We start from the raw sequence: 23,055 nt of genomic DNA, 5'->3' as shown, positions 1-23,055 counted from the left end.
TTATTGGCAAATCTGCAGTGAATAAACTAAAAATACCTTTAGATAAGGGTCCATTCACACGTCCGTAATTTGGGTCCGCATTTGTTCCGCAATTTGCGGACCCATTCACTTTCAATGGGGCTGGAACGGATGCAAATCCACATTTCCTGGATCCGCATCCGTTTTTTCGGGATCCGCAATTTAGTTCCTGGAAAAAATAGAACATGTCCTATTCTTGTCCGCAATTGCGGACCAGAAAATGCATTTTCTATTATAGTGTCTGTGATGTGCGGATCCGCAAATTGCGGATTGCACATTGCAGGTGTCAGTGTTTTGCGGATCCGCAATTTGCGGATCCACAAAACACTTACGGACGTGTGAATGGACCCTAACCCCTTTAAAAATGGTGGCTCTTACCTTCACTAAGAGCTCTGCTCAGCTGCTCCATCTTTTCTTTGGCCGTTTTTAGAAGACGCTGTTCTAGCTGGAGAAAGAGGATGCAAAACGTTGTTAAAGGGCTTTCCCATCTAAGCATTTGTGGCTTATCGCTAGCATATGCCATCAACGTCAGACAGGTGCGGGCCCCACCTCTGGCTCGGCTATTTCACCATAGCGGTGAACGGAGAGGTAGCCGCGCATGCGCGATGCGCAGTCCATTCAACACTATGGGACTTCCGAACATGGCTCAGTGCTGGCTCGGAACTCCCATGGCGAACGGAGGGTGGTCGCACTTGCGCGGCTGCTCTCTGTATACTTTGGGGCCCCCATTTTGGAGGTAGGAAAAGGTCCCAGAGGTGGGACCCTCACCTGTCTGACATTAATGGCCTATCCCAGCAGTATGCCACCGAGGTATGAGAGGAGACAACCCCTTTAAGCTAGAAGGCTTGTGCCTATTGGTGGGATTAAGAAAAGGACACCCAGGGGAGAACAAGGGGAAGACTGCAGGGGGCACTAGATGGGTGGGGCCTACATGATGGGTGGAGTCAAAGGCGCCAGGCAGTTTGTGCCTACAGGCGCCTGAGATGTAAATTTAGTACTGGTACTAATACATAATGGGATGAAATCTGATAAATGGTCTCTCGGTCCAGTGCGAGTGAGAAGCGGGATGGGTTACCCTAAAAAAGGGCCATATGGCGGAATGGGAACGTTACCCGGTAGCTGTGTTCATGGTTCTTAAATCTTGTATAATAGTGCATAAATCTGTCCAACTCCTGGAATCTTTTATGTTTCTTTTCAGCCTAAAATAAAAAATTAAAAAATTAAATGCACAGTTTGCATCAATTCATTGACCCCTTCTACCCCAGAGGTTTTTTTTGCCTTTGCGTTTTCGTTTCGCGCTCCCCGCATTGTCGTATGAGGGCTTGTTTTTTGCGGGACAAGTTGTACTTTCCAAAGCCAACATTTAATATTGCACAGAATGCAGTGGGAAAAAATGCCAAAGGTGGTGAAATTTATAAAAAAATAAAAATAAAAAAAATTCTGTCATTTTCTGACCCCCAATAACTTTTTTTTGCAGTTATGTGTACACAGCTGTGTGAGGGTTAATTTTTTCGGGTCAATCTGTACTTTTCATTGAGAGCATTTTTGTGTGTGTACGACTTTTTGATCACCTTTTATTAATTTGTTTGTGGGAGAAGCGACCAAAAAATGGCGAATCGGCCCTTTCTTTTCATTTTACCTTTTTCCGTATGGGATTAATACTTTTATATTTTGATAGTACGGGCGTTTTCACATGCGGCGATAACCATGATGTGCATTTTTTTATTGTTTTACAATTTTATTCATTTTGGGGAAAAGGGGGTGATTTGAATAGTTTTTTTTTTACACTTTATTTTTTTTTATAGTTCTAATAGGGAACTATAACAAGTAATCTTTAGATGCTAGTGCATCAGTTTCCTACAGACAAGAGCTCCATAGGAAACACTGTGCAGCAGCCCCATGTCATTCACTATGACAGGGGCTGCCGCACACAATCTTCAGCATCTCCGATCCCACACGGGGGATCCGGAGCATTACTGGAAGCGCGTGCTTCCGGTATTTAGTGTTCTCAGATGCTGTGGTGAAGTTTGACCACGGCATCTGAGAGGTTAAATGTCCGTGAATGGCATTTTCGCCGGTCGCGGACATTAGCTGCGAATGCCTGCTGTATGAAACAGCAGGCACTTGGTTGCTACGGTGCCCGCTCCACTCAGGAGTGGGCGCCATCTTTAAAAACCCGACATGTGACGTACGATATGATGGGTGCCAGAAGTGTCCCATAGGCTCCTCTGCTATCTCAAGAATGAGGTCCCGCCTTGTGTGGTGTGCCCTACATTCATTCACTGCCATGAGAGTCCCAATAATAGCCAAGTGAGTGACTGTGCCCAGTAGGGCTGCAGCTATCGATTATTTTAGTAATCAAGTATTCTATCAATTTATCCAACGATTAATCCAGGACTCTAATAAGAAAAAACGAATTAAAAGAACATTTTCCTTTATAAAAACTCATCAGGCCAGTGCCATCAGCTCCCCCCAGTGCCATCAGCCCCCCATGTCTTCAGTCCTCCATGCCATCATGTCCCCCACTCCCCCAGTGCCATCAGTCCCTCCATGCCATCATGTGTCCCCCACTCCCCCAGTGCCATAAGTCCCTCCATGCCATCATGTGTCCCCCACTCCCCCAGTGCCATCAGTCCCTCCATGCCATCATGTGTCCCCCACTCCCCCAGTGCCATCAGTCCCTCCATGCCATCATGTGTCCCCCACTCCCCCAGTGCCATCAGTCCCTCCATGCCATCATGTGTCCCCCACTCCCCCAGTGCCATCAGCCCCTTCATGCCATCATGTCCCCCACTCCCATCAGCCCCTCCATGCCATCATGTCCCCCACTCCCATCAGCCCCTCCATGCAATCATGTCCCCCACTCCCCCAGTGCCATCAGCCCCCGCATGCCATCATGTTCCCCAGTGCCTTTAGCTCCTGCATGCCATCATGTCCCCCCAGTGCCATCAGCACCCCCTCCCCTGCGGAGAAGGACCGCAGCGTCTTCTTCCTCCCAACATGCACTGGGACCTGACATCACACAGCGTCAGGCTGTGCACGCCAAGTCCAGGACAGTGCAGCGCGGTGCCGAGGGGAGACCACGGAGCGGTGAGTGATAGGCTTCACTTCACCCACGTTCCGTGGTCACATGATCAAAACGAATCCTTGATGCAGGAGAACTGCATCGAGGATTATTTTGTGTCGATTACATCGAGTAATTGTTGCAGCCCTAGTGCCCAGCTATTTTCGAAAAATCCCATAACAGTCAATGGAGAGCGTGCCGCACATGCGCTGTACAGTAGGTCTCTGAGAAAAAGGGGCATCTGGGTCCATCAGATTTACACACCTAAGCTGGTGACCTATGCTTAACAGAATTAAACATCCTAGGATAGGTCACCACTATCAGATCACAGCGGTCCGAGCTCTGCGGCCTCTTCATAGTATACCGCCGTCCACCGGGTAGCAGTGTGCTTGTTATTTCAGATCAATCCGATTCAATTGAACAGGACTGAGCTGCACAAAGGCCATGGCCCTCACCTGAACGCTGCAGCCTATTCAAACAGCTGGTTGGCAAGGGCCCCGCCGTTCAGGTACTGATGCCCTATCCTGAGGTAGGTCATCAATATTTAAATCCCGAAAAATCCCTTTAAGCTGGTACATACTGGTAATAAAGTACATACTACGAAAAGGATTGTGGATGGTCTGAGACAATGGCCCCTTTTTGTCTTAATCTGTCTCCCTTTAATGACTTGCAACCAACTGTGGACCAATCAATATATAATTGTGTTGCACCTGAAAACACTAGGGTACCGATGTGGTGGCCGGTACTAACTGGGTAATCTAGGATTTGGAACGGCGCCCCCGGTGGTGATGTAAGCTGTGGAGGAATATACTTGGCTAACATTTCTCCCAGGTACATTGTTCGTTTTCTTCATACAGCAAGAAATCTGCAGAAGACGACTCTCACCTCCACGGTCATTTCCTTAGACTGCTCCTCCACCTGATTTATGACCTCGTAGCGCGTGCAGCGGTAATAGCCCCCGGTGGAGGAGCTGTGTTTTTTCCATTCCTCCAGGCAAATCCAGCAGAAGTCGTACTTGCACTGTTAAAAATAAAAATTATCACAGTTTACGTTTTCTTGGATGTTTTGTTTTTTCTTTTTAAATCCATTTTATTTTTATGCCCTTCATTTGGCCACATAAGGAAGCGGGAAAATACCCACTTACAGGTTGTTGCACATTGTTAAGTAGTCGGTTGCGGCAGGCACACTCGGCGGGGGCACCTCCGGCAGGCACACTCGGCGGGGGCACCTCCGGCAGGCACACTCGGCGGGGGCACCCCCGGCAGGCACACTCGGCGGGGGCACCTCCGGCAGGGGCACCTCCGGCAGGCACACTCGGCGGGGGCACCTCCGGCAGGGGCACCTCCGGCAGGCACACTCGGCGGGGGCACCTCCGGCAGGCACACTCGGCGGGGGCACCTCCGGCAGGCACACTCGGCGGGGGCACCTCCGGCAGGCACACTCGGCGGGGGCACCTCCGGCAGGCACACTCGGCGGGGGCACCTCCGGCAGGCACACTCGGCGGGGGCACCTCCGGCAGGCACACTCGGCTGGGGCACCTCCGGCAGGCACACTCGGCTGGGGCACCTCCGGCAGGCACACTCGGCTGGGGCACCTCCGGCAGGCACACTCGGCTGGGGCACCTCCGGCAGGCACACTCGGCTGGGGCACCTCCGGCAGGCACACTCGGCTGGGGCACCTCCGGCAGGCACACATAACACGGCAGAAGGATACAGCAGAAAAATCTAATGTGTATCTGCCATACAACCTGCCGCAGAAATGTTAAGCTGCCATGTGAACATACAGTCACCAAGAGGCCATGTTTCTTACCTTGGCACACTGCATATGGTTACAGCCCTCATTCTTCTGGATGGGAGACTTGCAGTTGGCGCAAGGTTTTGAGTTTGTTAATAACCAGAGACAATTAGCAGCGTCCTCGAAAGCTTCGCCCACTCCGACCACTAGATAACAATGAAGAAAAGCAGAAAATACAATCTAACCTCTCATCTTATTGTGGTGTTTAAGGGGTATTTTCATCAACCTGCCTGGACACCAACCTCTGGGACCACCAATGATCTGGAGAATAAAGGAGACACAACGCTAAGGTCTCATCACTGACAGCGACACCCCAGCCACCTGGCTGTGCAGGGAACTGCAGCTGGACCCATTCACTTGTATGGAACTTGACTGCAGTTTCCTTGCACAGCAGGTAGAGCGCCGCTGTGCAAGGAAAGACTGCGGTACCTCTATTTTCGGGACTGGTGGGGGTCCCAGAGGTTGCATCCCCACTAAGTGATGGCATATCCTACTCTTTATAAAATGGGAATACTCCTTTAACGACCCTTGCAGCTCCTTCATCCTAAGGCTTGTTTGTTCCAGCAGCTGGACCCCCATCAGTCAGCGAGAGATGGCCTTTCCTTTCCTGCAACCTCGGCACTCCAGCTGTTGTGAAACTACAACTCTCAGCATGCACATAGAACTGAATGTAACATACTAGAAGTTGTAGGGCTGGAGACACACTTACGGGGGCATGTCACCACTGGCCTAGGAAAAGGCCACAGCGCTCACCAGCCTATTCAAACAGCTGACGGGCAGGGGTGTCGGGTGCCAGACCCCCACCTATCAGATATTGATGACCTGTCCTGAGGAGAAGCCATCAATATCAAAATTGATTCCAGCCACTAATCCATGAATGATACTTGTAGGTTATATGTTGTCATTAATGTCAGCTGTGCTTTGTCAGGTCACAGTGACTGCTGCACCCAGTCTCATTAGTGTCTCAGACTAATACTTGACCCCCACCCCATGCTTTACACTGCAGCTTTGCTTTTCAGTTGCCGAGTGTAAGCACAAGCTCATCAAGAAGTCAGTACACATAGGGCCGATTTCCCTGGACAGGGCCCAGTGCAGGTACATCTGCCCCCTATATCAAGAGCAGTGATTTGCATTCTGGCGGTACCTGCAGGATGTTGCCCAGGAAGACTCCGCCAGACGCTACGTTACTGAAGCCTAAGTAAACAGTATCAGCCGCGTGACCCGTTCGTTTAGCAGCCGCCCTGCATGACTGGACCTTATTCTAGCTTCATCATTTTCTTCTGACCTGAATCCACCTCGGCTCATTAATGAATGTGCTGAACGGCTGCATCCCTCGGCAGCTAGCCGCGTGCACTGAAGCGGACAACGGCGCCACAATATCATACTCACACTCCTCGGGCTTCATTTCAGACACCTTGTGGAGCCAGTTCTTCCACGTCTGGCAATCACACGGTTCGTGGGCCTCTCCTAAACATTCCCTGTAACAGAGAAAACCAACATTCACCATTTCCTGCTCAACGCGGAGCCTAAAATAAAAAGGCAACAATTCTGCAGCTTTATAGCGTCAGATTTGTGGATCCGGAATCCGTTAAAGGGGTTATTTAAAGTTACAATACTGATGGTTTATCTGTAAAGAACTCCAGCAAAAAATGTTATCCTCTGACCTGCTAGAAAGGTGCATGTTGTAATCCGTAGTGAATGTAATCTTCTTACCACTGACTGCATTTGTGAGTTATCTCCTCCCTTCTGATCCTCAGCTGTGTCATGTGACCAGCACTCTGATCTCCAACTGACACAGGACAGGACGTCAGTTACTTCTCTATTGATTCCTATGAGACTGACATTGAGGCTCCCATAGGAATACACAGATAAACCGGCTTCCTGTCCACACATAAGATGCTGTGTTATTTGGAGAGTCAGAGTGCTGGTCACATGACACAGTTGAGGATCAGAAGGGAGGTTATAACTCACAAATACAGACCCTGGTGAGAAGATTATCTTTACTACAGTTTACATCATGTACCTTTCTAGCAGGTCAGAGAATAAAACATTTTTTGCAGGAGTTCTTCTTTAAAGGGGTTATCCCATGAATTTTTTCAGGTGGACCCCCGCTTCATTCACTTCTATGGGGCTGATGTAGACAACTCTCCATCACCCACACAGAAATTAATGGAATACTGGACCCACTGAGGGTCCTGAAATCTAATATGCATCACCTATGCTTTGGATAGGTGATAAAAAAAATGTTCATAGGATAACCCCTTTAAGCTGCCCATACAGATTAATGTCAGTTGAAGCCACCGATTTTTGCACGACCGGGCTACCGTCTAATGTGTATGGTGCTGTCCCCTGACAATCAATGTTGGGGAACAGAAGAATTGCCCCAATAATTTGGGCACAGGAGGATCATTCTCGTGATCAGTGGGGGAAGGGGGTGCAGTGGTTGGCTTCCCCAATCTAACTTCTTGTTACTGGGATACTCCTTAAAAGTTGTCCATTACTTAAAGGGAACCTGTCATGTTGAATGTGGTGTCTGAGCTGCAGGCAGCATGTTATAGAACAGGAGGAGCTGAGCAGACTGATATATAGTTTTATGGGAAAATATTCAGGAAAACCTATAATTTATACATTTAAATTCCTGCTCATTCTGGGCTGTGAAGTCCAGGAGGCGGTCCTATCAGTGATTGACAGCCTCCCCTCTATGAGGAGGCGGTCCTATCAGTGATTGACAGCCTCCCCTCTATGAGGAGGCGGTCCTATCAGTGATTGGCAGACTCCCCTCTATGAGGAGGCGGTCCTATCAGTGATTGACAGACTCCCCTCTATGAGGAGGCGGTCCTATCAGTGATTGACAGCCTCCCCTCTATGAGGAGGCGGTCCTATCAGTGATTGACAGCCTCCCCTCTATGAGGAGGCGGTCCTATCAGTGATTGACAGCCTCCCCTCTATGAGGAGGCGGTCCTATCAGTGATTGACAGCCTCCCCTCTATGAGGAGGCGGTCCTATCAGTGATTGACAGCCTCCCCTCTATGACTCTGCTCAGCTCCTCCTGCTCTATAACCTGCTGCCTGTAGCTCAAACACCATGTTCAACAAGATCGGTTCCCTTTAAGCCTCTTCCATTCCATTTATTAATCTGGTTGCCCGTCTTTGAACCCTTTCTAGCTCAGAACGAGCAGGAATTTAAACGGGGTTGTCCCATGAAAAATATTCGACATTTTTCTAATCGGCACCTGGATCTGAATACTTTTGTCATTAAAAATTTAGAATAGCCACTGAGTTATTTACTGAAATCTATCCGTATAGCGCCATCTGCTGTTTGCTTTTTTTCTAATTTCTCTGTCCAGCTCACCGAGGTGGACGCACATGCTCCGTTCCATCCTTCAACGGCCACCAGCTGCAGCGGAAGGGACACGACCCCTGAAAAAATTCACACCCCCTGAGCTTCCAGCTTGAAATAAATCTATCAGAGCTATTGAAGCAATTTCTGGATCCATGTGAGGTCCTCCTGCTCTATAACATGCTGCAGATTACTTCTTATTATCATGGTGACAGGTTCACCCAGACCCTGAATGATATATAATATACCCGCCCCATCTCAATGAAATTCTGTAAAGATATTCAAAATATATTCATGAACCAGGCAGCTCAGGATGAACACTTCTATAGTTCTCCAAAAATCCTCTTCACCATTTGTGTTCCCTTCCACTTGTGATACATTATTCATAATGCTCATGTTACAGGATCCCGTCCGGGTGACACCCCCCTAACAATCAGAGGCCACGGAGCCCTGCGCTCACGTATTAAACCTGAAGACAATTTACAGCAATCTCTTATTGCTCAGTTTCGCAGAAGTTTCTGCTCCGCTGGCTCCTGACGCGCGTCGCGAGGATATTAATCCGGTTCCCCGCGGCGTCTGTTGTGTCTCGTCTCGGATTTCGGCTGCTCTATAAATGATGTAGGAGCGAACAGAGGGCTGCGAGAAAGGAACTCGCCCCCCCGCAGGTAACCAGACACGGACCATAAAGGCCAGGCTTTACCCCACACTGGGTTATAATACGCGGAGGACGCCGCCGGCTTCTTACAGCCGAGGACTGAGAATGACTCAGAGCTTCTCGGAGAGGAGAAGGCAATCAGGACAGACGCTGATAGACCTGGTCATGACGGGGTTAAAGACGGAAATGTGTTAACCCTTAGCAACCCAATACCAGACTGCTGCCTTTTACCTTGTGTTTGGTCTACATCTCATTCCCGGGCTTAAAGGAAATGTCCACTTTCGAGGAACACTTCATGGTTACAAAAAAATGTATTTATATATATATATATATATATAAGCATATGATCACTTAAAGGGGTTCTGCAGTTTGTTTAAACTGATGATCTATCCTCTGGATTGATCATCAGCATCTGATCGGCGGGGGTCCGACATCCCGGACCCCCGCCGATCAGCTGTTTGAGAAGGCAGCGGCGCTCCAGGAGTGCCACAGCCATGTCGCTATTCACTGCTGGCTCAGTGACGTCACAACTAGTATCAACTGGCCTGTGCGCGGCTAAGCTCCGTCCACTTGAATGGAACATAGCCCCGCCCAGGCCAGTGATACTAGTCGTGACGTCACTGGGCCTGCGGTGAATAGCGAGAAGGCCAGCGCCGCTGCCTTCTCAAACAGCTGATCGGCGGGGGTGTCGGGTGTCGGACGGTTGCCGATCAGATGCTGATGATCTATCCAGAGGATAGATCATCAGTTTAAACAAACTGCAGAACCCCTTTAAAGGGAACCTGTCACCAGGATTTTGTGTATAGAGCCGAGGACATGGGTTGCTAGATGGCCACTAGCACATCCGCAATACCCAGTCCCCATAGCTCTGTGTGCTTTTATTGTGTATAAAAAACAGATTTGATACATATGCAAATTAACATAAAAGAGTCAGATCTTACTTGTGTGACCAGAGAAGAGTCATATTTTCAAGCTCTGACTCATCTCAGGTTAATTTGCATATGTATCAAATCGTTTTTTATACACAATAAAAGCACACAGAGCTATGGGGACTGGGTATTGCGGATGTGCTAGTGGCCATCTAGCAACCCATGTCCTCAGCTCTATACCCGAAATCCCGGTGACAGGTTCCCTTTAAAGATACAGGCCCAAAGCCTGAGGCTGAACTACTGAGAAACTCCCTTGTCAGGTGCAGTGTTGTAATAGAGACAGACTGCACTGCACTGGACAGAAGGTTACGAGTTGTCATTGGCACGTTTTCATCTCTCAGTAGTGCAGCCTCAGGCTTTGGCCCTGTCATTTTAAAGAGGTTTCCCAGGATAAGAAATTGGCTGTCTTTTTTCAAAAACAGCGCCACACCTGGTGTTGTGTGGTTTTGCAGCTCAGCTTCAATCCCTTTAAAAGGGTTTTCCAAGTCCTTACAACTATTGACCTATGCTCTGGATAGGTCATCAGTATCTGACTGGGGAGGGTCCAACACCCGGGACCCCCGCCGATCAGCTGTTTGAGATGACACCAGCGCTCCTGTGGCAGATCATCCGCGCTCACCAAGCACAGCGCCGTACATTGTATAGTGCCCATGCTTGGTATTACAACTCAGCCCCATTACCTTCAATGGGAACGAGCTGCAACTACACCACGTGACTGATTAATGGCCTAGGAAAAGCTGTGGCACATACAGGATTGCCACTGACTTCTCAAACAGCTGATCGGCGGGGGTCCCGGGTGCCAGACCCCCACAGATCCAGAGGATAGGTCATCAGCATTAAAATCTTGGAAAACCCCTATAAATGAACTGAGCTGCAATACCAGGAACAACCAATAGACATGTGCGGCGCTGTTAATGGAAGACAGAAGCCATGTTTTGTTAATCTGCGACAATCCCTTTAAATTATCAGATCACAGCACAGATATTACAGACTTGGTGTTCACTGCAGCCTCTTGGAGCGTGGAGATTGCGCCCACGGTATTAACAGTGGTGGAATATTACAACTATTAGCAGTGGCAGCCATACATTTCAAGGTGCAATATTAAACAGCTTTTCCAGGACTTAAAGGGGTTGTGTCCCGTCAGTAAATGGCATTTATCATGTAGAGGAAAAAGCACCAGCCTATGTGAGCTCCCACGGTCCCGGCCACCAGAGAAGCCGACACTTTTTCCTATAGTGTGCAAGCACGACCACCGCTGCTGGATTGCAGGGTGGTTGTAACCATGGAAACGAGCAGTGTATAATGTGACTGAGAAATGAATCCAGTCAGCAGAGGAGGCAATATGGATAATAACAATACATTAGTAAGTGGCTTGTATTAACTTTCTCTACATGATAAATGCCATTTACTGACGGGACACAACCCCTTTAAAGGGGCTTTCTGAAATTTTAACACAGATGAACTATCCTCAGTATAGGTCATCAGTATCTGATTGGAAGCTAAGAAAGAAGTAGGACTGATTGATATATGGAGGGTGCGTAACCCTACGGAACGTAAATACTCTTGTTGCTCCTCGACGTATCAAACCCTGTCTGGAATAGATCTGGCGTTGGCGAATGAGGTTAGGTTTCCGTTTATCCACTCCTCTGAGCGTTATCGGATCACTCCATAATGAAGGTGGAGATGGGGTTTCAGGGGGGGCCAGACCGGGGGCCGAAATTGTGAAAGTGCAATGCAATGTGGCTGCAAATTTTGGGTGACCTGTCAGGTATAACGGAATCCATTAAGAAATATTTTAGGTTTAATACGGGTACGGCGTCTCCGCATGATGTTTGGGAGGCGATGAACACATATCTGAGGGGCTCCTTGATTAAAGCTAAAAGTGTACATAAAAACAGGTCTAAGGAAGCGGATGTCAGGGTTCATAAGGCGGAGAGGACCTATGGGGTAGCACCTTCCCCGATTACTAGTAGAGTATTGAGAGAGGCACAGGAACAATGGAGAGGTCGTCTACTACAGGCAGCAGACAGGAAGAGTTGTTTGCAGAAGGAGAAAAAGTGGGACACATGTTATCGGTTGTCTCGAGGGTCCAGCAGGGGACAACCTATATGACACTCAGGGGAGGATATGTACCAACTAGATATACTTGAGGGATTCTACTCTTCTCTATATTCCTCTAAGACAGGCATGCCCAACCTGCGGCCCTCCAGCTGTTGCAAAACTACAACTCCCAGCATGCCCGAACAGCCTACAGCTATCAGCCTACAGCAGGGCATCGTGGGAGTTGTAGTTTTACAACAGCAGGAGGGCCGCAGGTTGGGCATGCCTGGTCTAAGACCCCTAATTCGGAGGAGGAGCTATTACAGTTCCTTGAGGAAGTAGGTTTGTTTACATTATCCGAGGGGGATAGGGAGGGTTTAGAGGAACCCTTGGTGCTGGAGGAGGCCCTGAAAGACATGGCCAATGATAAAGCCCCAAGTTCGGATGGTCTTCCAATGGAAGTATATAAGCACTTCCAAGGAGTGTTATTACCGGAATTACTGAACTGGTTAGAGGTGGGTTCCCTACCGGCGTCGATGCAGGAGGCTCTTCTAGTGGTAACACCTAAGAAAGGAAAGGATAAGAGGATGCCCGACTCGTATAGACCTATATCCCTTCTAACGGCAAAGGTCTTAGCAAAACGTTAGGCTAGAGTGGTTCTCAGCGCAATTCACTGTGACCCAACAGGTTTCCTGCCCCAGAAGTCCACGGCAATTAACACCCGTAGAGTATATACCAGTCTGCAAATTGCAGCTGACAATTGTGGGGATAGGGCTATTCTGTCGCTTGATGCTGCCAAGGGCTTTGACAGTGTGGAGTGGGGATATCTCTGGGGAACGCTGAAATGTAGGGGATTTGGGCCTCGGTTTATTTATTAGGTGGGGGCAGGTTTTATACTCCAACCCGAAGGCAAGAACAAGGACTAATGGGGGAATGTCCAATTACATTCAATTGGCTAGAGGAACTAGGCAGGGCTGCCCACTTTCGCCGCTGTTATTTGCTATAGCCATAGAAGCGCTAGCAGCAGCGGTGCGTAAATCGCCAGATATAAAGGACTTTCAATATGGTCGGATACATAATAAAATTGCGCTATATGCGGATGATACTCTTTTGTTCTTGGGGGATACGATGGCCTCCTTATCCGCCACTATGTCCCTTATAGACAAGTTTAGTGGTCGGTCGGGACTCACTATGAATTGGCAAAAATCGGCGCCGATGCCTATTGATGGTCAGGAGGTGTCCGCTACGGTCCTTGCTAATAATATTCCACAGGTGGGGAAAATGTAATACTTAGGAATTCAGATTTCGCCCAGGAGTACAGAATTTGAGGAGCTTAACCTGTCCCCTTTGCTGTTGAGATTCAGATTGAAGGCCAAGGCATGGTGCAAATGATTTCTTTCTGTAGTGGGCAGAGTAAACCTCCTTTAGGGTCCATTCACATGTCCGCAACGTGTTTTGCAGGGTGCATAAAACACTGATATGTATGAAGAGGATTGGAGTCAGAACTAATGCAAAATGCCCAAGGTGTTCTCTTGAGCCAGCGGATTTGTTTCATGTGCTGTGGAAATGTCAGGGTACAGATGGATACTGGACGGCTGTATGTGGCTAGAAAACGGATAGCCTTGCATTGGATACCAGCGTGCCCCCCAACATTGGGGCAATTTAGGACCAAAGTTCACAATATGTTGATACATGAAAAAGCTATTTTTCTTAAAAGAGGCTGCCCTCAAAAGTTTGACAAATTATGGGGCGACTGGATGTCAAACAGGGCTATTTTTCTATAAAGTGCAAGGTGGCGACCCGACGCCGGAGTGAGTAGGGGGTTGGGTGGGGGGGGGGGAGGTGGGTTTCTAGAAATCTATACTTGTCTGACAATGTACAGAAGTAGGAGTCATGCTGATTTGTTTTGAATCATGTCATGATTTATTATGCATATGTCATATATTGATGTCTTTGTCAAATAAATAAAAAAGATCTGATAAAAAAAAAAAAGAAAAGAAACCGTTTAAAATATGGATGACTTATCCTCAGGGTAGATCTTTAATATCTGATTGGTGGGGGTCTGACTCCCAGCACTCGGTGAAGGGGCTCCAAGGCCATTCTGCAGAGTCTCATTCAAGTGGAACTGTGATGCAATACCAGGCACAGCCACTATACGGTGCACGGCGCTGTGCTCGATATACTTTGAAGAGGCTGCAGTCTCAGCTGATCGGTGGGGGTGCCAGGAGTCAGAGCTCCACCCACCGATCAGATACTGATGGGGCCTAGCCTGACGATCGGTCCTCAATATTTAATTCTCAGAAAACCCCTTTAAATGGATAATGCGTTCTATGGGCAGGATCCCACAGACCGATGTAAAATAAGCAGAGTCCTTGATCCCCACAGGATGGGTCTACACAGGAACACTTACCTTAAACGGGTATTCCCAAACCTTTGGACGCACTTACAGATTTTGCATGTTAAAGGGGTATTACCATCACAGACAATGGGGGCATATCGCTAGGATATGCCCCCATTGTCTGATAGGTGCGGGTCCCACCTCTAGGGCCCGCGCCTACAACGAGAACGGAGCGGGGAGAGCTCTGGTTGGAGGACCCTGAATTTCCCAGAGTCCGTCCACCACCAAGCGCGGCTCCCATAAAAGTGAATGGGAATGCACCGCGCATGCGCGGCCCCTGCTCCCATTCATTTCTATGGGGCAGACAGAAATAGCCGAAGCCAGCGCTCAGCTATTTTCTGCGGCCCCATAGAAATAAATAAAGGGAGAGTGCGCCCTCAGTTCATTTCCCCGCTCCGTTCTCATTGTAGGTGCGGGTCCCAGAGGTGAGACCCGCACCTATCAGACAATGGGGGCACATCCTAGCGATATGCCCCCATTGTCTGTGATGGGAATACCCCTTTAACATGCAAAATCTGTAAGTGCGCCCAAAGGTTTATCTTTGTCATGTTGTATGAAGGCATTACTGTATTTATTCTACTACCTGCAGAATAAATTAAAGGGTATGTAGACTTTTGCAACTATTTTTTAATTGCTGCAATGCCTCAATATAAACCACCTGACAACATCTGCCAGACATGTACGGCTGGCCACGGAGTTGAGCTGGCAGATGATGGCGGTGCTGTTCAGCTGACGCCCGCTGGCAATGTCCGCGATCAGAGATACCTAAGATCACGGACACTTAACCCCTCAGATGCCACGGTCAATACCGACTACAGCATCTAAGCGGTTAGTCAGGGCGATTCCATCTTGCGGTGAGATCGCAGGGTGCCGGTATCTTCTTATGGCAGCCTGGGGGCTCCTGCAGGCTCTTAGGCCAGCCATTGCAAACGTCTATATAAATTTGGTATCGCTGTAATCATACCGACCGCTGGACTACATTGTAACAGACTACACAGAGTCTATTTGTGAAGACAGCCCCCCCCCCCCCCCCCCCCTGCAAACCGATAAGTCTCCATGATTACAGATAACAAAATGGCAAAAATGTACACACCCCATCAGCTGCGATATATAGCGGACTCACCAGCAGAACAGATGTCCTTTCCCACAGTCCACAGCCGGAGCTCGCAGCAGAGGAAAGTTCAGGGAGTCCGAACCGGACGTATTGTTTCCCTGCTTCTTTAGCCTCACCGCCCTCTCGCAGGCGGGCGTCGGGCACCATCGGATGGCAGTGTTGTTTTCAACGAATGCCTGAAAAACAAGTCACAAGAATTAAGATGTGTCGGACAAGAGAGGCACAGACTGAAAGAAAAAAGGACATGTGATACTACATTGATTCATGGGAGTCATATCATACTATATTGATTTCAATGGGCATAATGTGATACTACATTGATTTCAATGGGTGTAATGTGACTCTACATTGATTCAATGGGAGTCCTGTCATACTACATTGATTTCAATGGGCGCTGTGATACGAGTTCAGTGGGTGCCATGCAATAGTACATTCATTTCAATGGGTCTCATGTGACAATGCATTGTTTTCAATGGGAGTCATGTGACACTACAATAATTAAATGTGTGTCATCATGCGATACTATATTGACTTCAATGGGTGTCATGTGATACTACATTCATTCCAATGGCAACCACATAATATAACATTGATTTCAATGGGCGCCATGTATCACTACAGCGATTTCAAAAGTAGTTCAATGAGTGCCGTGCGATACTACGTTGATATCCATATGTGAATGGGCGCCATTTAATAATACATTGATTTCAATGGTGCTGTGAGTTACTACACTGATTTCAATCGCCGTTACATGATACTACATTGATTTCTATGGCCGCCATGTGATACTACATGGATTTGTAAGGGCAGCTGAATATGAATGTCAGCCTCTCTTTCCATTGTGTACAGAGAATGGGAACCTGAAGATCCGTGGGGTCTCAGCCACAATCCCACTCTCATGTCATAAGGATATTTCTTCTATTTGCCATGCCACGAACGCGTTTCACCTCTATAGAGCGGGACCCCACCTTTATGTCAAACTGGAGGTAGCGCTTATCCATCTCCTTAGACACCACACTTTCTATCACCTCCACTGGAACCAGCTGGAAACAGTCATAGGCTGGACAGAAGATGTTGTGAGCCTCCCCCTCCTGGATTTTAAGGTTCAGAAACCTAAAAACAAAAGAAAAGCAAAAACCAAATAAATCAAATAATTAGGAAAATTTCAGCCAAGCAGCAGAAGAGTTCTGGTGGCACACAGGTCTTCTAAGTGAATGGTGGTCTACCATGGAGTCCAATACTAGTGTAGAAATCTACAGTATATGCAGCTAGCACCCCCTAGTGTTGACTACTAGCATGTGATCATTTAAAGAGTACTTTTAATTTGCAGGTTGTCAACAGTTAAATCTCAGAGAACTCCTCTTCAGGGGCTCCCTGCTTCAGACAACCTGTTTTAGTTAGAAGGGTCTTCCGATAGATCACAAGTTGTCCTGCCGCTAGAATTCCCAGCGATCAACTGAAATCTGTGGTGGGACCTTAAAGGGGCTCTCCGGGAATAAAGAAAATGACAAAAACTAAAAATATTACTTTATTATAAATATATTCCCAAATATCTTTCATTAGTTATAATGGCTCGTTTCGTCTGGGGAGCAATCATTAGGAGAAATAAAATGGCCACCGTCGTATTAGTGCATACAGAAACTGTCCTAATCACATAACAGGACACAGCCACATCCCCACCTCCTCTCTGTACTTCATGTCTCCTCATGAGCTCCATTCCTACAGAGATTCAGCTGAAGATCATATTAAACTGTATTCAGGATCATAATCCCTGACAAGCAGAGCAGAGAGGAGGACGAGGCGGCTGTTTAGCTCAGTGTTGTGAAGTAACTTGTCCTCCTGTGTGATTAGGACAGGTTTTGTGTGTACTAATAGGACGGCGGCCAATTTGTTTCTCCCAATGATTGCTCCCCAGACAAAACGAGTCAATATAACTAATGAAAGGTATTTGGGAATATATTTATAATAAAGTAATATTTATGTATTTTAACTTTCTTAATTCCTGGAGAACCCCTTTAAAGGATTTGTCCTGCTTCAGGAGGAAACCGGGCAGCACATATGATCTGTCTGCAGTAAAGAATAGATCGTTGCCCAGCAGATCCCACGTCACTGCTCCAGTTCTCCCGGATGGGCTGTGTTTATCTGGCTGCAGCAGTGACGCCCCGTCGACAAAATGTGACCACTGCAGCCAATCACTGGCCTCTTTGGTGCACTGCTGAGGTCACATGTTGTCGACGTGATGTCTGTCATCGCTGCAGCCGGGTAAAACAGAGCTCTGCCAGCAGAACTGGAGCGGCAGTGTGGAAGCTGTTAGGTAAGTAACCATCTATCCTTTAATGCAGGCGGTTTGTGTGTTGTTCAGTTTCTTTCCCCTTTAAAGGCATGTCTTCAATACTCCTGCAGTGCCTCCACAGGAGAAATGAAGCATTACACCTAATTAAATTACATGGTCTGTCCCTGTAATGAACAGACGTGTTGGGTCCTCCATGATTGGAGACAGTGTCGGCAGCCATGATGAGGGATCCTCTTCTGTTAACCCTGTCTAAACCAGGCCGCCTGAGTGCTGATCCATTCAAATGGGGAACATGGGACCGCCATTCTTGTGTTCAGTGAGAGTTCCAGTGGTAGGACCCCCATCAGTCAGATCCAGTGGAGAGGCGATGACTTCTCATCGTGGGGATAACCCCTTTACTGGTAAAGTTCCTCACACCCAGTATAGAAGCCCCGTACATGGGATGACCCGGCAGAGCTGTTATCTCTATACTGCCTGGCATTACATATTCCGTTATTTTCCTCCATATTCTGATGCCTCATACAGGAGGACCATGCAGTCGTACCGAGACTTGTCTGCAGAAATTTCCCAGGGCTGGCGGGGGAGGGGAGAACCGGAATTGTATTATTTCCTATTACTGAGATATCTTGGGAGACGCTGGACTTCAAGTTGTGGAATGAAATAAAGAGTTTAGAAGCTTCCGGCTGCCAGACATGTGGAAAGCGCAATAACGGAGGCGAAAATAAAGTCAATTCTTCTGTGGCCCGGGCTTATAGAACATCGACATAATCACCCCCCCCAAAGTACTAAAAAACATTAATAAAACCTATAATAACAGGATACTCACGACTCCCAGCATGTCCTGCAGAATTCATGCCCGCATGGGATCTCCACTGGATCCTCAAATACAGAGATGCTGCACATACAGATACCACACTGTGGGGGGAAATACATGCAGAATCGTAAAAAAGAAAATACTGGCCATGAAATATTACTTCAGAGCCCCCACCAGTCCCGCACACCTCGAGGGACTGAGCTACAATACCAGTCACAAGCTGCGTACGGGTGGGGGCGCCGCTTTTGGAAGTTATTTTAATCTTGCACAACCCATTTAATCAGGACATGATAGATACTGGATTATCTGATTTTCTGGATGGTAGAAAGACACTTGACAAAGAACCCCCCGCTCCCCCCGAAAATATTGTACGAACACAACGTAAGATATTATGTCTTTGTTATGTACTCATTTTCTAAAATGTTCCAGAATTCAAGGAGGACATTAAAGTGGTTGTCTCTCCTCGCCGTTCCTAAGGCAAGATGGGACAAAGCCCCGACCACCAGGCGGATAGGGAAACAGCGGAACGGGCTAAAACTTTTTTTGGTTTCCGTGGCTCTCGTTGCAGTGCAAGGGAAACTACGCAAACTGGATATACAGCAAGGCTACCCGGAACTCTGAAACAGAAGGGACAACCCCTTTAATGGAAATGTCTACGTTCCCCTTAGCAGCCAATCACAGCACGGCTTTCATTTTTCAACAGCAGGATATAAAATCAAAGCTGAGCTGTGATTCCTTGCAGCAAGGAATGCTTTTCTTTTAGAGTAAAATAAATCCCTCTCAGAGCAACCAATCACAGCCCAGCTTTCATTACTTAAAGAGCTTTTGGAAAATGAAAGCTGTGTTGTGACTGGTTGATATGGGCAAACAGGCTGCTTCTTATATCTGCCCCATTTTGTGGCAATGTGCTGGAATATCAGATATTCAGGATTACCAAATTAAATGGATCATCTGAGACCGCTAAAAAAAAAAAAAAAAATAACGGCCAGGGGGCCAGACTCGAAGTATATAAAAAAAAAAACCAAAAAAACCAAAACACCACAACAAAACACTCAGCTTGTCAGAGTGTCCCAATTTAAGCTCTGTGACTCCTGTCTCTGCCAGAACAGAAATGTGATGAGCCGTCTGCATGCAAGCGACTGCTGCTCGGTGGAGATGGCCACATAGTCGGCTCCATTATACGTCTGGTTCCGGTGGGGAACCGGAAGAAGCGAGGACAGGAGTCACAAAGCTGGAATTCTGACAAGCAGAGTGTGTACAGAATATATTAATTGCTGCCCTGATACAGTACATAGCATTACAGCACAGGCAATTCTGTATAGCGTTGCCAGGTACAGGTTTTGCAGCCCTATTAGGACACAATGACAGCTCCCTTGTAATGGCATCATGTGACCATGCCAGCCAACTGCTGCTTAGGGACAAAGGGGGTCATTTTTCAACAGCTTTGTATTCGTTTTTTTGTTTTGTTTTTTGCATTAAAAAGGTTTCATATCAGGGTGCATGCCACAGGCGAACAAAAATGTGCAACTTTTTTCAGCACTTGTCCTCTATGAAAAGTAAAACCAAAAAAGGGGGTCAGTCAGCACATACCAAACCGCAGAAGCACATTGCTAAGGCAGTGAACAACATTGAAAGACAGAAACATGCAATGCGACAATTAACTGCAATATAGAGTACAAAATTGCATAATAATAACAAGTGCTACACTATAAGTGCGAGATACTTGGCAAATCGTTTTGTACAAAATTATTTGAGCCCGTCTGCCGAGCGTCAAGGCGATCTCTGTTAGACGGGTTCCTACGCTAAATTCTACCTGTTAGGTGCCATGACGGCTACCATACACTTCAGGGAGTGAGGTTCCACATACCTACGATAATTTTATTTGTTAGGTGCCATGACGGCTACCATACACTTCAGGGAGTGTAGGTTACACAGCAGGCCCACTCCACAACATCACTGGCGCCAAATGGCTACCAAGGACTGCAGTGAGAGTCCACAAACTATCCCACTCCTGGTGCCATGGCTTCAGTGAGTGAAGGGGAGCTATCCCCTTCACTCACTGAAGCCATGGCACCAGGAGTGGGATAGTTTGTGGACTCTCACTGCAGTCCTTGGTAGCCATTTGGCGCCAGTAATGTCGTGGAGTGGGCCTGCTGTGTAACCTACACTCCCTGAAGTGTATGGTAGCCGTCATGGCACCTAACAGGTAGAATTTAGCGTAGGTACCCGTCTAACAGAGATCGCCTTGACGCTCGGCAGACGGGCTCAAATAATTTTGTACAAAACGATTTGCCAAGTATCTCGCACTTATAGTGTAGCACTTGTTATTATTATGCAATTTTGTACTCTATATTGCAGTTAATTGTCGCATTGCATGTTTCTGTTTCTATGAAAAGTAGCTAGAAAAGTGTGTGAGTGAGTGTGTGTTGGAGATGGGGGGGGGGGGGGGGGTATTGGGGTTACCCGGAGGGTGTCCTCCAACTTTCCTAACATAATGCACAATGTATTTTTAATACATTTAGTGCCATTTATTGTAACAAACTTTTGTTGGCAGCAGGTGACCATCGAGTTGAGAAGACATGATGCCGTTTGGGGGTCTTTGGGTAGTTCACTTGAAAAGCTTCTTTAATTAAAAAAAAATAAAAGAAAAATCTGACAACCATTTAGGAACAAACTGAAAGGAGTGACTAGCAATGGTGATCCGCCAACCCCCTTCTTCCTAATGAAACTGACCAGAGTCATGTCGATGTCCCCGGGAGACAGACTGATCTCGTCTGGGGAGGTGACCGATGAACGAGTGGTACGTGGCGTACGTGGAGAAGGGAGCGTGTCCCAGGCATTGTATCCGCTGGGCGGCGGGGTTGGCATCTGGACGCCTGATCGTTGGCAGCAATTCTCCGGACTGCACATCCAGTCTTCCAGTAACTTTTCCCTATCCCAATCTATAAAAGAAAGTAAAAAACGTAAGCAGTTTATTTTTTTTTTTAACGTCTGACAGAAACATAGACCCGGAAATTGAAGGGGGTGGGGGAGGGGGGATTGGCCTCCCACTCTCACCAGACATTGGACTGATGCTGAAGGGGCCAAAAATAGCGCACAACCAACTATAATGCGCCAGTCTTACTTTGCCCAGCAATACCATCCGGTCTCAATACCTCCAGTGGCTCGCCCCCTTCTCAAAAGTTTTACCTGGTTTTCATATAACTAAATAATCTAGCTAAAAATAAATGATCTCATCAGCCGACACCTGACAAAATAATCGAGTGTGAACCAGACTTGACTCCGTTTGGCGCGAGGCTTGACACGTCGTGCCATCTGCTAGCAATTTCTAGTCTCCATAGACAGATGGGAGAGCGGCTGCCAGCAGCCATCAGAAATGCTTATTAATAACATTTATCAACACTGACGACTAATCGTTACCGAAAATCTCTCCGACAGTGTAAACAGAGCTCCTAATAACTGCAATTAATACCATGTCGCTCATTTCCGAGAATGGTCGCTCAGAGAGATAAAGTGCAATTATCTCCTTTCCTAAGAAGAAGACCCCTAATGCAGAGGGGAGCGCAGGGACTCAGGCAGTGTCATTACAATTCTATTTCTGAGTATATCAGTAAATATGACGAATTGCAATAGGGGAAGCGGCATCACCATCCAGCAGTCCGTTGTCGGCTTTCCCCACCTGCAGGCACCATGTAAATATTTAGAAAACTCAATGCTTACACCACATCTTTCTAGTGTAAAACTGTAAATTGTAGAGGGGAGAGGAGGGGGATGCAGCTGAAGCTTCTTGGTGTTTCAGTAAAATAGATTGAGGGGAGGAAGGCTAGGAGGGTGGAAACATCACGCAGCACAGCTATGACATCACTCCACAGAAGACCCGATGACATCAGAGCTGCACGCCCCCAATCAGCTGACAAGGGTCTGGCCCATTAGGTAACTGGAAAATAGGGGGAAGTTGCTGTTGGCTGCTAGTGTCTCTCTGGGGAGAAGAGGGGGATGCAGCTGAAGTTTCTTGGTATTTCAGTAAAACACTTTGAGGGGAGGGAGGCTAGGAGGGTGGAAACATCACACAGCACAGCTATGACATCACACCACAGAAGACCCGATAACATCAGAGCTGCCAACCCCAATCAGATGACGAGGGTCCGGCAAATAGGGGGAAGTTGCCGTTGGCTGCTAGTATCTCATAGAGTGTGGGTTCGAGCGTGGAGCCCCCTCTATGACATCCACACGCTCTAACAGGGCGTCTGGAAATGGGTTGTCAAGATGAGACAACCCATTTCATGTAAAAGGGGCTTATCCGACCAATGATAGGGCTCGGAACGGTGTAGAATAATAAAATACGTCATACCGACCTTACAGATCTCCCGCCGCCCACTTTCCAGTCCGCTGCCGGTCTCTACACGTACTTCCCCTCGCCATTGCGGTGACCTGCTGGCTGAGTGGTCATTTCCTGTGTGCCGAGTCGGACCAGGAAGTAGACAATAGCGGAAACCGGGAAGTCTTGAAACTGGAGCGGCAGGGGAACGGTAAAGGTGAATACAACTTATTTAAATTATTTTAAATTGTTCTGAGCCCATTAAAAACATTTTGACAG

The 23,055-nt window shown here is 47.6% G+C and overlaps 1 protein-coding gene across 1 annotated transcript in view; it reads right to left on the bottom strand.

Annotated features, from left to right (window-relative positions):
* ANKIB1 (ankyrin repeat and IBR domain containing 1) overlaps window positions 1-23,055 on the bottom strand; it is an 87,283-nt gene that overhangs the window by 14,734 nt on the left and 49,494 nt on the right. Inside the window, exons 6-14 of the mRNA XM_040431154.1 lie at window positions 21,192-21,400; window positions 18,471-18,559; window positions 16,320-16,464; window positions 15,361-15,527; window positions 6,266-6,354; window positions 4,892-5,022; window positions 3,968-4,102; window positions 1,131-1,217; window positions 397-463 (exon numbers count right to left, since the gene is read on the bottom strand). Coding sequence (XP_040287088.1) covers window positions 397-463; window positions 1,131-1,217; window positions 3,968-4,102; window positions 4,892-5,022; window positions 6,266-6,354; window positions 15,361-15,527; window positions 16,320-16,464; window positions 18,471-18,559; window positions 21,192-21,400 — 1,119 coding nt within the window. The remainder of the gene's footprint in view (window positions 1-396; window positions 464-1,130; window positions 1,218-3,967; window positions 4,103-4,891; window positions 5,023-6,265; window positions 6,355-15,360; window positions 15,528-16,319; window positions 16,465-18,470; window positions 18,560-21,191; window positions 21,401-23,055) is intronic.

This window comes from Bufo bufo, chromosome 5 (assembly GCF_905171765.1).
Source record: "Bufo bufo chromosome 5, aBufBuf1.1, whole genome shotgun sequence".
NCBI lineage: Eukaryota > Metazoa > Chordata > Amphibia > Anura > Bufonidae > Bufo > Bufo bufo.
This window is presented reverse-complemented; position numbering and strand designations above follow the sequence as displayed.